Raw genomic sequence first — 16,872 nt, forward strand, 5'->3', positions numbered from 1 at the left:
CATTTCTGTCTGTATCCAATATGTAGCTTCAGACTGAAGCTTCTTGGCAGTTTTTTAATGGGATGAAAACAGTGGGTCTATGTTCTCTGTGTGTATGTATATAGGAAGTAACTGTGCTTAGATTCTATCAGTTGATGCATGCACAGGAAATTATAAACCTTTCTGCAACATTAAAGTTTCCTAGAAGACACAGGAAAGTTGTTTGCTTATGTCAATGCATTCACAAGAATACTTAATTGCCTGTGCCCTTGGGACTTATGTGTAATACCAGATGTTTAGTAGGGGTTCTTATGATCTCTGCTTTGACAGTGACCAATATCAGCAACTTCAGAGATGAAGCTGAATTAATGAACAGCTGTTGAAGGCCTCAGTCTCACTATGTACATCTTTACTTGGGATGCATGGACTGTGGCCAGGATCAGACAAGTTCGGTGGACTGAGTTAGATCCAGGTCTGGAAGTGGTGATGATGCCTGGTGCTTCAGGGCTAAGCCCTCCTTCACACTTGCAGCTAAGAACTGCTCTGGCCCTTTTTTGTGGTTTGCCTGGCCATCAGCCAGGCCTGCTTAGATCAGTGCTTGATATGAGACCTCTGATCTGCTCTCTGTTGCACAGTGACAGTGTTCCATCTAAGAGATTTGCTTTCATCTGAGTGCTGATTTAAACTCTGAGGAATGAAGATGTGCATTGTTTGTCACTATTTACCTTTGCTTAAAGATAATGGTGTCTGTATATATAATAGTCTTTTAAGTCTGTTAAGCTTTTAGCCTTTGTGATAACAGGGATTTTGACAGATTGCACATTTGGGAAAGAAGATTTTCGCCTTGTATTTAAAATTATTGGCTAAGAGGTTGTTTAGTATATACAAGGATTATTTTTCCCTTGGAGCACATTTTTTTTGCCTTTCATCAGGACCAAACACACATTTCCCATTTCTCTTCATATGGATCATTGTTTTCAATCCCTTTTGTTTTCAGTGCTCATCCCTAGACCCTTATATTCTTGACCCTTTTAGAGATAGTGATGAAAACACTTTTGTGTACCATCTTTGTGGCTTTCCCTTCCTTTTTTTTTCCTGTTAAATTGTTCAATACTCTTAACTTATTCTTTCAACCATTGTATCTTCTTGTCTCCTCAGTATTGACAAGAACTCTCTCTACTAGTCTAAAAACTTAATAATGTGCGTTAATTATAATGGCCCCACCACATGCCTTCCACTCCAGCTAAATTCTGTTAATCCCTTAGGACAATGGGCCATCGAGATCCCAGGATTAATGGATGCCTGGACTCAGGAGTGGCCTGCAGGCAGTTAGAACAGCTGAAGATGGATGCTAAATCAGGTTGTTGTCTCACAGTTTAACATTCTCTTGGAGAATGTTAACAGTGGCATAGCATAGGTGCCTTCCACTACTGATTTCCCCATACTCAGGAAAACTCATAGGCAAGGTAAGTTCTTAGCAGGCTCTTCTCTCCTAGGTGCTATTCTCTTTGCTCTATCCCTACAACATGCAATGGAAAAAGTGTCTTGTTTTATATACCTCCACGAATATTTCACCTATGGTGCTGGTCTCATCTTCTTGGAACAGACAGGGATTTATCTGTTAAAACTTCCTTCTGGCTCTAAAGTAGTATATATGCCGAAAATTCTAGCCAAAAAGCAAAACTAATTAAAATATTGAGTAAAACTCAATAAAACAGAAGATGCAGGGGGGTTTGTACTCAGCAGAGAGCTTGTTTGTCTGCAATGTGGTTCAAACACAAAATCTGAATGGTTTGTCATACCTGTTTGAACATGTTCTAGGAGGAGTAAAGGGAGAACTAAGACATGGAGAGTGACCTTTCTAACATATATTTCCATAATGCTGACAGACTTTATAATATTCATCTTCTGCATGAAGAGGAACACAAGTATTTTTACTGCTGTCAAAAGATTCCTTTTGCAGGATTTGTTTGTAAAGTATGTCACTGTTTGAAAATGCCACATTCAGATTCCAAGTTGGTTTTGAATTCTGTAGGTCCTGTGCATATTGCCATGAAAAAGATAACCCGCAGAGAAGGAGGAGAACACTCAGAAGTTTTATTATTCTATGTTAACATCTAAGATGGCCCAGTGAGACTCTAGAATTCTGACTTTTCTTTATCAGCCTTTCCCAACACTGTTGAAAGTAGAATCAGGAGATATGTTTTGCTTGCATCTGTCTTTCCCTTCTCCTGTTTCTTTCTACTACTTGTTTCTTGGTCTTCTGAACTGGGTACATTTTTTTATATTAAATTGGCATATTTTCAATGTATTAGTTCAGTATCCTGGGGTACTAAACATAGCTGGGGTTTTTCTGTTTAATCCTGAAAGGCTTCAAATTCAGGAAAGCCTGTGTTTATGTAAAGGATTTGTGGATAGATATTTGCATCTGTAGGTAGTTAGCTTAGATTCTTAAATGTCCTCAATTTCTCCTGCAGTTGTCCTCCGTAATAATGGCACAAAAAGAGAACAGGTCTTATCTAATACAAATAATTTTCCGTGACACTGTTTCTGAAGTGCACTGACACTTTTATTAGACTTTTGGTGGGAATTCTTGGTACAGCACAGGAGTCATAAGTATCTATTAGTCTGCTTGCAGTTTTATTAGGTTTCATTTTTTAAAGCTCAGCAAAAGCAACTCTTGTCACTTCCACTTGCAGCCTTTTCCCCAAGTAGCAATATCCCTTTTTTTCTTACTTCATCCAAAGTATGAAGAGAATTTACTTGTACAAACTTTTATAGTTGAGTACCACTCATCAAATCTACATGTATCCATTCATTACCTGCTATTGTATTAAAAAGTGAGAGATACATGAAGTAACATAACCCAAGTAGAAAATGTTACCCAGAGTCTTTGACAGCCCAGGAAAGATTTTCAGAACAAATTTGTAACTTTTACCTAAGACATCAATGTGCCATTAATTTTTGATTGTTTACTAAACTGAAAGGTATTCCATGTATCTGCACTCAATTTTAATGACCAAGAAGAGTAATGTTAAGAAAACTAATTTTGCAACTAGTAGTAGGATACAGATATGGACAAATGAGATACAGCATAGGGTGTTTTTCTCTAATAAGTAAATGTGGAAAAAGCAGGCTGTGAGTTAAAATAAGGCTTAACTCATGCAGATCTTCAGACCAGTTCAAATACTGAGGGGGCAATTTCCATTGTGCAGACCACAAGAAAGAGAAAGAAATAATTATATTTTTGCCATAACTTTCATGATATCTATTTCCTCCCTTTTATTGTAAGTTGGTATAACATTGAATACTGAAGTAACATTTCACATTTTGACTCCACTGCATTGCTTGTTCTTCTGTAAAATCCTCTTCACACTGACACTAAAATACAAGTAATAAATGCCAATGGATTTCCTTAGTCTGTGAGCAGGACTTGTGTGGATGAGCTAATTTAAGTGGGAACTTTATTGTTGGCTTCAGTGGCCAAGTGATTCACCTAAATTTCGACACTGACTTGGAGTCTATGTGAAAATTAAGCTAGAGTGCTAAAAAAAACAAAGATGAAGGAGAAAGAAAAAGACTAGAATTTTTGGTCTTTTTTGTTTGTGAATACTAAATTGTGTGTGTGTGTGTGTGTGTGTGTGTGTGTGTGTCTGTGACCGTGACCTAAGTCTTGGTTGTGAAGATTTCTCCCCTGAACATGCAAGACTGAGTAAATAGAGGAAAGTAGGTGGGTGGTTCTGGCCTCAGTCACTGCCAGGAGAGGTTTCAATAAAAGAGACCACATGGTTGTGCCTCTGTTTGCTCCTTCCCCAAAGTATTTACATTCAAACAGTGCATACCACTGTTGGTGTTTTAAGGTAGTGATGTCATCTGCTTATTCCAGAGTACCTCAGATTCCAATTATGTTTTTTTTTAAAAAAAACAAAATAATCTGTGAGACTCTATCATAAGCACAAGAGCAGAAGGGGCATTTTGTTAGTTGGTGTGTGCTGCAGTATAGCTCTCATTTCCATTTTGCCCTGCCAATGAGTCTTTGAACTGCTCTGCAGGGACTGCTAAAATTACCAGAGTATTACATCTTCCTGAGATGGTGTGTTTCTCCATTCCACACAGAAGGGATGCCAGTGCAGTGACGGGGGTTGGTAATGACTGCCAACAAAATACTGGTTTGTGTCACTAACTTCTTTCATCTGACATGAGATCCTGGCTATTTCAAAGCAGAAGAGAAACTGAAGTTATTGTCTGGAGGTGGCAACCCCAGTTGAGATGCTGAGACTGCCATCCCCTGTCACTTAAACTGTTTGACTTCTCTGCTATTTGTTCTCCTTCTTTCTGCAAAATTCAGGAAAGACTTTACTTATTAGGGTTTATTTGTGAGTTTTGTTAGGTTCTTAACAGCTCACGTTCTAATATGTGTAGCTAGTCATTGTAACCTGTACCCTTAGATTCTGAAGTGTGTCATGTATGTGATGTTTTTTCCTCTTGTTTTTGACAGTAAATGGATGAAAAATTATTGCACCCAGAAAAGTGAGTGCACTGGCATCTTAAAGCTTTTTAGCATTTTTTTAGAATTCTTTTAGCATTTTTAGCAGTATTTATGACACTCATTAAAAGTTTAGTTAATAATAAAAGTCAGATGACTAGAACATAAGTGTTAGTGTAACAGCATGTACTAACTTATTATACTGCAATTTTACTTCTGTTTATTTAGTTCATATTTTTTTATTTTAAAAATAAATTAATGGATTTATCATTTTTAGTCTGCTCTTTCAAGGTTTGAAATGGACATCATCCAAATTTATGTACTGTTTATGGCTCAGTCACCAGTCAGTATTTAATTTCAGTTGTGAGACAGTTTCTAAAGCTGACAAATAATTTAAGACTCCCAGCAAGTATTTTTCCATGCAATGTTGTAAAATGGCTGTGTGGATCTGTAGTCTTATGTGTCCTTCATGTAATGTATTGCTGAGTCTGATTGAGTCTTGCACTGTGGTTACCAGTCACAGTTACTGAAAAGTTATCATGGGAAGGCATCTAGAGGAGATCTCTGTAAAGGTACCCCTTGTATACTTTTTTGCACACAACTCTTGTTATAGCAAAATTGCTCTTTGTAATTTCACCATAACGTTACTTCTGTTAGATTAGTGGCATCTTCTCAGAAATGGAATAAAATAAGTGTTGTTTTGCAGTCCAGACTAAAGAAATTGTCACTTATGCCTGAAAAAATGAAGTATAACACCTTTTTAAGTTCATAGTAAAAAAATAGAATCAGATTTTCTCTTGGTAGCACCCCTGTGTACTTACTTAAAAGGCTGTGAGCCCAAAACTTGGTCCTGAAAATGTTAATACAGTGTCTTACATGGCACAGGCTGAGGGAGTTGGGCCTTGAGAGGAGATGACTGAGAAGGGACAACACCAGTGTCTATCAATATCTGAAGGGAGTGTGTCAAGGGGATGGAGGCAGGCTCAGTGATGCCAAGAACAGGACAAGAGGCAATGAGCAGAAACTGATGTTCCACCTAAATGTGGGGAAGAACTTCTTCACTACATGGGTAACTGAACACTGGAACAGATTTCCAGAGGGGTTGTGGAGTCTCCCTCACTGGAGCTGTCTGGATATAATCCTGTGCCATGTGTTTCCGGATGGCCCTGCTTGAGCAGGGAGGTTTGGACCAGATGAGCCATAGTTGTCCCTTCCGACCAGACCCATTCAGTGATTGTGTGTTGCATGCTGTTTAGCATCATTTTTGGTGGCATTGAGTGCACTCTTAGCAAATTTGCTGCTGACACCAGGCTGTGTGGTGCAGTTGATGCTCTGGAGGGAAAGGATGCCATTTGGAGGGACCTTGACAGGCTTGAGAAGTAAGCCCACACAAACCTCATGAAGGCCAGTAAGGCCAAGTGAAAGGTCCTGCACATATAGGGGCAATCCCAAATACAAATACAGTCTGGGTGGAGAATGGGTTGAACTCAGCCCTAAGGACAGAGGTGTTGGGTGATGAGAAGATAAACACATGTTCTTACAGCACAGAAAGACAGGCACATCCTGGGCTGCATCCAGAACAGCGTGGGTAGCAGGGCCAGGGAGGGGATTCTGCCCCTCTGCTCTGCCCTGGTGAGACCCCACCTGCAGTGCTGCATTCAACTCTGCAAGCTCCCAACATATGAAACCCATGTACCTGTTTGAGCAAGTCCAGAGGAGTCCATGAAGATGCTAAGAGTACTGGAGCACCTCTCCTGCAGACAGACTGAAAGAATTGGTTTTGTTCAGCCCAGAGTATAGAAGGTTCCAGGAATAGGACAAGGTGGAATGGCTTTGAACTGGAGGAGGGTAGGTTTAAGTTTGACGTAAAGAAGAAATTCCTTACAATGAGGGTGGTGAGGTGCTGGAATGGTTTGCTGCAAGAAGCTGTCATGTCAGGATGCCTCATCCCTGGAAGTGTTCAAGGCCAGGTTGGATGGGGTTTGAGCAATCTGGTCTAGTGGAAGGTGTCTCTGCCCATGGCTAAGGAGTTGGAGCTAGATGTCTTCAGGGTCCTTTCCAACTCAAACCACTCTATGATGCTATGATACTGCACATAACATAAAGATCTATTGTATTATCAAACAGAGCACTGAACATTTGTCTTGTGTTCCAAACTGCAATGTCTGCATCCATTTCAGATTATCACTTCACTGCACATGATTCTATTCTCTTTCCTTATTCCCAACTCCTCTCCCATTGTTTGCTGTATTGACTTTCAGGGAAATTTCTTCCTTAAGCGCACATTTCTCACCAGCTCTGGTAAATTGAAAAAAAAATCAGTCAAAGGGACATTTACTGAAAAGGGATAAATGCAGTTGAATCTAAAGATCTCTCTGGGCTTGTTCCTCTGTATTAGCCCTTGGATTTGTTCTATGATTTATTTTTTTTTCTATCTGCAGAATAATAGCTTTAATTAACTTTATCTTACATTCAAAATATATATAGATTTTCATCCAAAAAAAGAAGTGGAAAACAGTGTGATGATATTATCTTCTTTCTTCTTTTTTTCCCAGATAAACCATGGGATGAAAATCCTGGAGACTCTGTGTCTTACATCTATGAACCAGTTCTTATAGATGGTGAGTTGAATTCCCCTTACATTTCACAGAATAAAACCAGTACTTTTCAGAAAATTAGGTTTGTTCTCTTACATCTCATTAGATATGAAAATCAATAAACCATCCCTACCATAGCATATAACTGTGTAGAGGAACATGCCTTGTTCTCAGACATACACCCCCACATCAATACCTACACAATCTTGTGAGGAGTGTGAAAAGGGGAGGAGATACAACAGGGTTTTTACTGTGATTTCAGTGTAGAGAAAAAGGAAGACATGAAGACCTTTCCCTTCCTGTTCTTTCTTTTTTTGTAAGAAAGAGCTGATTTAAAATTTCATTTACATCAGTCCTACTCACATCACATTTACAGCATCATTCACTGACAGCCAGTGGCTGGGAGAAGATCTGCATCATAGCTTCAGGTCCTGTTGACATTTGCCATTTTGGTTTATCTGTAGCTTTGAAAGTTTATCAAGAGTTCTAGCAGAAATTACAGATTTACAAAATCTTAACCTGCTTTTAGTAAATAGCTACAAAGCATGTCTCCTGTCCTCAGTTCTTACTTAGAGAACTTTATTTCTGGGTTGACACTGTAGCAAATTGGCTTAATAGCACCAGCATGCTTACCAATGGAAAGGGATGAGTAAGTTCCTCCAGAATTCCTGGCAGAGAAGTTCTGTGCTGCTGGACTCTTGAGGTTAGTGGCTCTCTTTCCTATTCAACCCCCATCCATATTCTGATAAGGGTCTCTCTGTGAGCCTCTTGGCATCTTGGATGTAATTGTGTGATCTCAAGCAGAAAGCTGCTGTAAAGCTGCGCTAGTTTATCCCTAGAGACCTCTTGTCAAGGTTTCTATGGATGTCTCTTTTGGTCCTGTGTTGAATGTGCCATGGGTCAGTGCACTGAAGAAGTGTAGTGGTATAAAGAAGGTTTTCTGTCTCATCATCCAGGTGTCATATAAGTTGACACCACCATTTCTCTCGTTCATCACTGCTACTTCCAAAACCTGAGACAGTAAAATAAGGAATGGTTAGAAAAAACAGATCTCAAGAAAAGAGAGGACTGAGGAGAAGGTCCTCCAAGCTACTTCTGTTTTCTTATGGCTGCTTGAAGAGCAGCTTTAAGTCCAAATTTACTGTCAACTAAATGGTTGATATTGAAATAAAGTGATTAGGGGATTTTGCAGCAAAGAAAGACTTGCATTAAAAGCAGAAGTTTCACTTGAAATCTTTGCAGCAATTTCCTGAACAGACCTTCTCAGTCAGCTTTTGGCAGTCATCCTGAAAGCACTGATTGTCTGTGGCCTTTGCTGGTTAATGATGTCTAGTTATTGCTAAGAGGACCAAAGAGATCATCCATTGTTGTGATGAATGAAAGAGCCAGTTAGAAATGAGGCATTGTCAGTAATGGAATCCTGTATTTGAGGTTATGGCTGACGCCCAAACAAGTGTAAGGAAATGCATGGTCAACATTCCTTCTGTACTGATGCAACAGGGAACAGTTACCTGATACCACTGCAGAGCTTTGGAGGGGAAAGTAGCTCAAGAAGTGGAACGATAGGAATTTCCTAGATTCAGTGCCTCAGTCTTTACAAAGCCAAGAAATATAGGATGGTAGCTGCAAAATAGCCGGTATTTATGCCCTCCAGAATGTAGGTGAATCTTCAGGTAAACAGACAGGGTCTGACTTTGGAAGGATTGTGAAAAAGTGTTTCCAGGGGCTGTCTCTTCTCTCTGCTTCTTTCCAATAAGAAGCAAGTGTATGCAGTTCTAAATTGTCTGAAAGACACAGAACAGAAGTGTCAGGAGAAATTATAAACCAAGAAAGAGTTTTTGTCAGAGCCCTGTAAGTTCCCAAAAGAATGGCACTTTAGCTGAGGTCTAAAGTGGATAGTGGCTTGCTGAAAGCTCAAGTTTGTTTTGTATATACAAGCATTGTACAAAAGAAAGGATAAGCTGAAAGAAGATGGAATTTCAGCTTGGAATTTAACTGGAATGAAAGTTGAACTGAAATATATATCTAAATGAGAAATCTAAAGCAAAAAGGGTGCAAAGAACAGTGAATGGATGACAGGATATATTAAAAATAAGATCACTAAAAAAATACCCCTATATTCATTAAAGCAAAAATAGACAGGGAATGAGCAAGCGCTAACAATCAATAAGAAGTGATTGACTAAAGTGAATTGTGCAAGACCTTGAGGGAAAAGGTCAGGCAGTACATTGGAAAATGGAAAAACAATATGATCACTGAAATCCTTTGGGGAAATATGAGCTACAAGCAGATGTGAAAACAATTGATTTGCTGCTGAGTGAGGGAAAAGATCTAGTTGTGGAATGCTAATGACCATAATATGAATATATGAGGACTCGGTCCTATAGGTGATAACATAATAAATCAATACTTCAGACGCTCATAAATGTTGTTATGTGTTTTCTTTATTTTTGGTTTCTGTGTAAGAAGAAAAGACTTGTTATAATTACTACAGAGCCGCAATTTGAGAATATCCCTTGTGGTTCCTCAGAAGAATTTCTCTTTCCCCAAAGAATCATTATTTCTAATTTGTACTAAGGTAGAAAAATGAAGCAATTGTACTAGGATCTGGGTATACAGCCTTGTCACTACAATAAAATATGAATGCATTATTATGGAACTGCAAAATACAGCTAAACTCAGATTTAGGTACCCATTAGGTGATACTCAATTTCTGAAATGGCTCCTCCCCTTCTGTGAAACAGCTTTGTCTTTTTTAACATTTGTTACTAAAGCTTGAATCCTAGCACTAATTAACTGAAGTAATTAGGGGCGAGAAAGTGCAGCACAAAAGATGATTTTACAGGGTAATAGTTGTCTATCTATTAAGTTTAACAGCAGACATATTTTGGTCCTGCTCAGAGGTCTCATCAAGGTAAGATGTATGTGCATACATGTATATTTGTATCCTTTACCAAGCTAAACTGAAGAAAGGCCAGCATTTTTTAACAAAATAAATGTCATCCCCTCTGTAGATAAAGAGCTCTAAAAGTACCTCTGCTATGCTATTCTTTTCCTATAATGCTATCTAAAGTCCTGCTTTAAGAAGATGTGTCTATTCTGTTGGATTAAAGGACATGTCTTAAAAGATGAAGACCTCAGATTACCATCTGATTTATATCTCTAAAAAAAGGGTTAATCAGGAGTTAGAAAACAAGCATGGTTTTCAGATGTGTGTAAAAATATCACTCATGGTTGTGTTCCCAAGAAAGCAGTGTACCTTTTAGCCCACTTTAAGGGTCAATCGATTTTAGATATTTCAAACTAAAGGTGGGAGTAAATTGCAAAGCAGCCTGTCCCCAGTGAGTCAGTCCTGCTGACAACTCACTTTTTTCCCCCTTCTTTAATACCAAACATGTCTGGTGTGAGTCTTTCTGCTGACAGCAGCTATGGCAGCATGGCACAGGAGACATGTGGTCTCTTAGATAGACAAATCCCATGTAATTTAGAGCTGTACAGATCAAGAACAGCATCATAAATTTAATCCAGACATTGATAAGAGCTCTGTGCAGTTACTGAAGCTCTGCTGTCATCCTGAGACTAAGACACCCTCTTTGGTAAATGACCTGCTGCAGTCCAGGCTAGTTTCTGTTATCAGATTGATTTATGAGATGCTCTAACATGGAGTATATTGTCTTGTGTCAGTACACATTTTGATATTATTAATGATATGTCTGAGCAGAGTGAAGGCTGAGGATGCCTGCTACCAGTGTCTCTCCCCCCAGCCTCTCCCAATGCAGTAGTTAAAGGCCTTCAGTTATGTTAAACTTCATGACCTTCCATCCATATCCTTTTTTGATGGCTCTAAAGAATAGTCTTCATAAACAGAATAGCTTCAAACATGGCTAAGAGGGGAAAATTTGGCTACTCAGTCCTTGAGGAATTTCCTCATTCCTTGAGGGTGATTCCTGTAAAAACTTAAACCCCTTTTCAGATTGAATGTTGTGCCTCCCTGAAGTACGTTTTGATTCTCAGACTCCTCTCTATCTGTGTCCTTTTATATGTGTGTGTTTCTAAATGTAGCAGTGTTCCACTTTTGTGTCCAAGTACAGTGTGCAGTTTGAGCCAGGCCAGCTATGAGAGGCTTGAATTGGAGTTTAGAGATAAAGGAGCCCCTAGGCAGCTGCAGCTGGCCCCTTTGCAATAGTAAGGAATTTGCAGGAGCATTTTATCAGATTAACAAATTTTGGAGGTTTTACAACCCTGGATGCCTCTGCTATCAGTCCTTTTGCCCTCAGTAGTACTTTGAGTCTGTAGCAGGAGGATAGCCTCTCTCAGTTGCAGTAGCACATCTCATTCTGGGCAATGTTTAGTGCTCTATAATCCTTCACTGAAATCCTTCACTGAAACAGAGGTGAGAGGTGTGTATGCTGATAGCACAGAGAAATGGAACAAAATCACCCAAGTGTTCTTAGTGTGGTAGAACTCCAGTAACTCTGAAGTGGATGGAAGGACTCTTTAATAAAACATTAGGCTTCAATAACTGAGAACTTCTGGTACACACAGAGGGGCAGACTTTAGTTTGCTTCTCCCTGGAGAAGTATACAGAATCCAGAAGCTGGAAATAACAGGCTTGGTCTCCAACAGCCTCTCTGCTCAGCACCTAAATGACCTCAGGCAGGTAGTTGTTATTTCCAAACTGATCAGTATGCCTAATAGAAACTTTCTGGGACAGTCTTGCTGTGTGCCAAACTCATCAGAGTAGTAATGTTCCTAGTGTTGCTGGTAAAGCTGAAAGTCACAGATTTCATTGCAGAAAAAAATAAAAGCATGAATTGATATGCAGCAGAAGAAAAAATCAGTCCCAAAAAGCATCTAAATATATCCATCCTAGCTAAAGGACTGACAAAATCAAACATTTCTTCCAAATCACAGACCAGTTAGAACAAGTTCATTGTTATAACTTTGTTATATTAAATTATTTCCTCTGAATATAGAGTTACAATCATATGAAAATATATATGAAAAAAATGCCTACATTTTCATGAAAGTTATTTTTTAAAGATTATTGAGAAACTCATGGTAAGTAGTCTTTTGCAGTTTGGGGAATTATTTGAAGGCAGGATCTTTTGTTTTTACTATCAGATCCAAAAGGCTACATATAATAAGACTTTCATATTCTCTTTAGATGCCTTCATGATGACTCCATTAGGCTACAGTTATATCAGGGTGATAAATTGTTGTGTACAAAAACATACCTGATAATAAAAGAACAGGTGAACATGTATCTTCACAGCAAATCAATCTTTGCTTGCATGTGTTAGTAACTCAGAAAATAATAGATGTGGGGGTTTCAGGGATTGCTGTTATGGGACAGAAATAGACATTTATGAAAACTACAGCACCATTAGTTGCTAAGATGACATAAACAGCAACTTATATATAATATTCAGAAAAGGAAAAACTGTTCTTGATAGCTTTTAAAGGAACTGTCAGTTTGATGCTTATTTGCAAGAAAAGTTGTACACCACAAATAAAGTAATAGAAATATTTTGGAGACGTGGGCAAAATAGGCCAACTTAGAGAAAGCTACTGTTTTTGACAGAAGTACTCAACCAGTAAGGAGAAACTGGGGCTGAGAATGCTTTTGAGAAAAACAAAAATAACTGTCAGTGTATCTGCAAAAGATGGTTGGTTCAACATACAGAGAAGTATGATTTAAAGCCTGTTCATTAATAAATATGTTTCTTCTTGGTTTGGAATTTATTCATCATAGAAAACAAATGAAAGAAATTAAGACTGAAGTCAGATGTTTTTGTGTTTGAGTATGTATTAATAATTTTCAGTGATTTTTGGAAACCTTTTCATTCCTAAGCCTTCTCTCACCCTTGTAAAAGAAAATTTCAGCAGAGCAGAAAAGGGGATTTGCTTTGAAATAATATCTTACAGAGTGCTTATGGTAAAAATGAGTAAATCCCACATTCATGCAAGGAACACAGTCCCATTGAAGGAAGCACAGTGTGGTGGATGTTTTCTGCTTCCCTGTTTCTCACAGCCTTGCTCAGGTAATTTATACAGCAATTTGTGCAATTAGAAGCTCCCTTTCAATCCCACTCTGATGCACTCTCTGCTGAGCTCATACAGCATTTGCAGGTACCAACACTTTAACATGATTATCTTTCATAAGTGTTTATGATAAACTTATGGTAGATTGCAAGAAGAACAAGATGTGCATATGTCTTTTTTTCCTGGTTTTTTTTTTTTTTCCCCACAAGAGGTTATTTCATTTTTTTCTGCATGGTTCTTTTTAAATCCATATTTCTGCTGGGCACTAACAGAATTGTTTGACTTCAGGCTTCTGAGGTGCAAGGAAGTCACTTATACACGGGAACCTTTTCAGTTATACATCACAGAACCCAGTGGCACCACCTCTGCCTTTTTGTCACATTGTGCTGGAGACTGGGCCTCCCATACTACACAGGATGCTTCCTGCACTTAAAGGATCTGCTGTAATTCTCTTTATTTTAATCTTTGACACTGGAGCACCCTGACTTTTCTTTCAGGTGGCAAAGTGGCCACATGTGCTAAATTACCCTCCCATTCCTCGTTATCGGCCTAGCTTGATTTACCCATATTTGTCATCCTCTTGTATGATGTGTGCTCTAGGGCTAATTGAGGACCTCTTTTTACCACAGTTTCAGTTCTTCAGCTGGCATTGCTTTAAGAAAACTTGAGGAGGACCTAAAATCTGTAAAGCTAGCAGGCATTTTGCTTTTGTAAAACCAGCCTAATTTTTGACTGAGAGATTCATTTCATGGGTAGCCTTAGAAAACACATAAATCTTTCATAAGTTTGTTTTCTTCTATTTTTAATGCCCTAAATCTGTCACATACTTTGTTGACTCAGAACATGTAGCAACTACCAAGTAATCAAAGATAGAGAACACTTCTAATTCTCATGTAGGCTGCAGTAAGGATAACTAAAGAGTGTATTTGAAAGGTTAGAATTTGGGGTGGGGGGAAAGTTGAATATGGCAGGAGAGTTGCTTAGAAGCTGTGGTGAAGCATTAGTTGTTGAATACACAAGAGATTTGAGACGGGGTATGAAGATTTCGCAGTTTATGTAAAGGAATACAGTTTCAAAGTCATGTCATGAATTTAGTTCAAAATGTTAAATTGAAAGCAATAATGTGTTCCAAAGGGTCTTATGTAAAATATACCAAGTTGATGTATTGAATTTACATGAATTAGGAGAGAACACTGAAGTGAAATTGAAAACATCAGCTCTGTCCCCAATGAAATTACATTAAATGCGTGTTATATTTTAGTATTTAAAATGAACGTAAATTTAAGATCAGTCCTTTCAATGTGGCCATCAGCAGCAGATATTCATCAAAAGTAAGCCAACAAGAGTAACCTGATGGAAATTAAACATTACCCTCTATAACAGATGATAATTCCCTGTAGTACTGCCCTGATTACCCTAGGGAAGATTATCATAGACTTTTCCTTTCTTTTTAGCTTCTGGCTCATAGTGTTGTCTATGCATCATTTGATATAGTTAATAATTTCTTATACTTTGATCCTACAAGAAAGGGTCCGGTTTTATTCATTAATTATTTTAATTGTTACTGTTACATTTTAAAAACCTCAGGAATAGGTCACCATTATATAAAGCATTAAAAGAACACATTCACCAAGCAACAAATATCCTTTAATAAATCCTCTCTCTTACATAGTCCAGCATAATAATGATGTTCCTTTTATGTTTCTTTTAAGATAATCTTCATCCGCAGTTGTAAATTCTGAATTTTTCTGAAAGCCTCAGGAATTGGTGGAGCTCCTTAGCCATTGCTTTCAGTTTAAAACCAAGAGTTTAAAGAGGACAAACAATGAAGATGTCCAAAATTTAAATGTTCAAAAGACTTGAACATCTGGCAACATCTTCTGCCTACATAAAACAAATATTGTCTATCATTGCTCCATTTGTGTTACTACAGTCTCATTATTGTAATATTAATACCTTTATGATCTACTTTGTTTCCGTTAATGCCAACAAGCCAAGGCTTGCTTAATCTCTGGTGTATTGCTTGTTCAGCACTGACAAACATTTCATGTGGTTGTTTCGTGTTCCACATTTGAGGACGGATCATGTACAATTGCTTGTTAGAATTTGAGTGCTGGAGATGATGGCTCCAAAATTTGGTGACTGCACTGTAATAATATGAACCCTGTGGTTCTTGGGCTGTTGTACTTGGTTCATTGATTGTCAGGTAGACTTTAAATTTAGTGAAGCAGTCTTGCTTGATGGTTTCTAGCTAATAAATTGATAGCCACTTTCAAGTCAGCAGAGTAACCCTAGTCCTCTTAAATATCCTAGTCTTTGATGTAAGAGCCACATTTCTTAATTGTCTATTATTGCGATAGCTGTGCTATCACAGTAGTGACTGGGCTGAAGTTCTGATAGTGCATTTAGATGTCACTAGGCACAATAAAAATATTAAAATGCAATTATTAATGGGAAGAAAATATTATCCTAATTTAAACCAACTTTTTAGCAATAGGATTAATGTTCTCAGTAGATGAATTATTTGCATTAAAAGGTGAAGAAAATCATCTTTGATAAGTAGAGTGCAGACTGTAGAAATAAAGTTGTCATGAACTTTACATAGATTAGAGTGCATCTACATGATCCTTGAAGAACAATCACTGACAGATGGCTGACGTCTGAGAATCCAGTGCCTTCCAGATTTGTTATTCGTTTCTTTCATTTTGTCAATCTGATAACAGAATGTTTCTTGTCTCTGTGAGACTCCTTTGCCTAAAGTGGCAGGAAGAAAATTCAGAAGCAGCACGTACCTCATATGAGTTATCTTCTGAAGTGAATTCTGTGTTTAAGTGTAAGATTTATGAGCAACTTAAAATGTGAATACAATCCCAAAATATGTGCTCTGGGCATACATAATCACAGAATCATAGAAAGGTTTGGGTTGAACAGGACCTTCAAGATCATCTAGTTCCAATCCCCTGGCCATAAGCATTGACTCCTTTCACCAGACCAGGTTGCCCAAAGCTCATCCAACCTGGCCAACCTACGGTAGTCAGTTATGGGACATCTACAACTGCTCTGGGCAACCTATTCTGGTGTCTCACCCCTCTCACTGTAAGGCCTTTCTTCCTAATATATCTAATCTAAATCCACCTTCTTTGCATTTGAAGACATTCCTCCTTGTCCCATCCCTACGTGCCCTTGTAAGAATTCCCTCTCCATGTTTCTTGTAGGTCCTGTTTAGGTACTGTAACGCCTTCTGTAAAAGGATCATAACTGTTTTCCTCAGCAAGAGTTAAGGTCTTCATTTTTCTGAAGAGCAGTGCTAAATAAAGTGTAGTCTTCGCAGGGATAATCAAAGAAATTATTGTGCTTATATTCTGAGCTGGATTAGTTAAAGTGCATTGGACAGTGGGGGTTCTCATTCAGAAACAGAATAGCCTTTTTCAGTGCAGCCTATTTAATTTTTAAAGTAAATTAAAGCAAATGGAATTCATGCTACTTTAATAAAGTACATCTACATGTAGGTTCAGTAATTTTAACAATCTACCCTGAATTCACAGTTTTAATTCGGAATTATTTTGCCTTAAAGGCATGAGGATATAAACAGGAGTAGGATGGGAAGATTTTACTAGCTAGTGATGGTCATTGAACCTTCTTAACTTAGATTAGGTGTTCAAGGAAACTTCAGCATCTGAAGGAACCATGGATATTTCCCTTCCCTTCCCTTCCCTTCCCTTCCCTTCCCTTCCCTTCCCTTCCCTTCCCTTCCCTTCCCTTCCC

General features: G+C 38.3%; 1 protein-coding gene across 7 annotated transcripts in view; it reads left to right on the plus strand.

Annotated features, from left to right (window-relative positions):
- Nucleotides 1-16,872, plus strand: part of BANK1 (B cell scaffold protein with ankyrin repeats 1) — a 133,718-nt gene that overhangs the window by 19,913 nt on the left and 96,933 nt on the right. For all 7 annotated transcript variants that reach the window (XM_033513641.1, XM_033513640.1, XM_033513646.1 and 4 more), the window contains exon 3: nt 7,021-7,086. In XM_033513641.1, coding sequence (XP_033369532.1) covers nt 7,021-7,086 — 66 coding nt within the window. The remainder of the gene's footprint in view (nt 1-7,020; nt 7,087-16,872) is intronic.

This window comes from Parus major, chromosome 4 (genome assembly GCF_001522545.3).
Source record: "Parus major isolate Abel chromosome 4, Parus_major1.1, whole genome shotgun sequence".
Lineage (NCBI taxonomy): Eukaryota > Metazoa > Chordata > Aves > Passeriformes > Paridae > Parus > Parus major.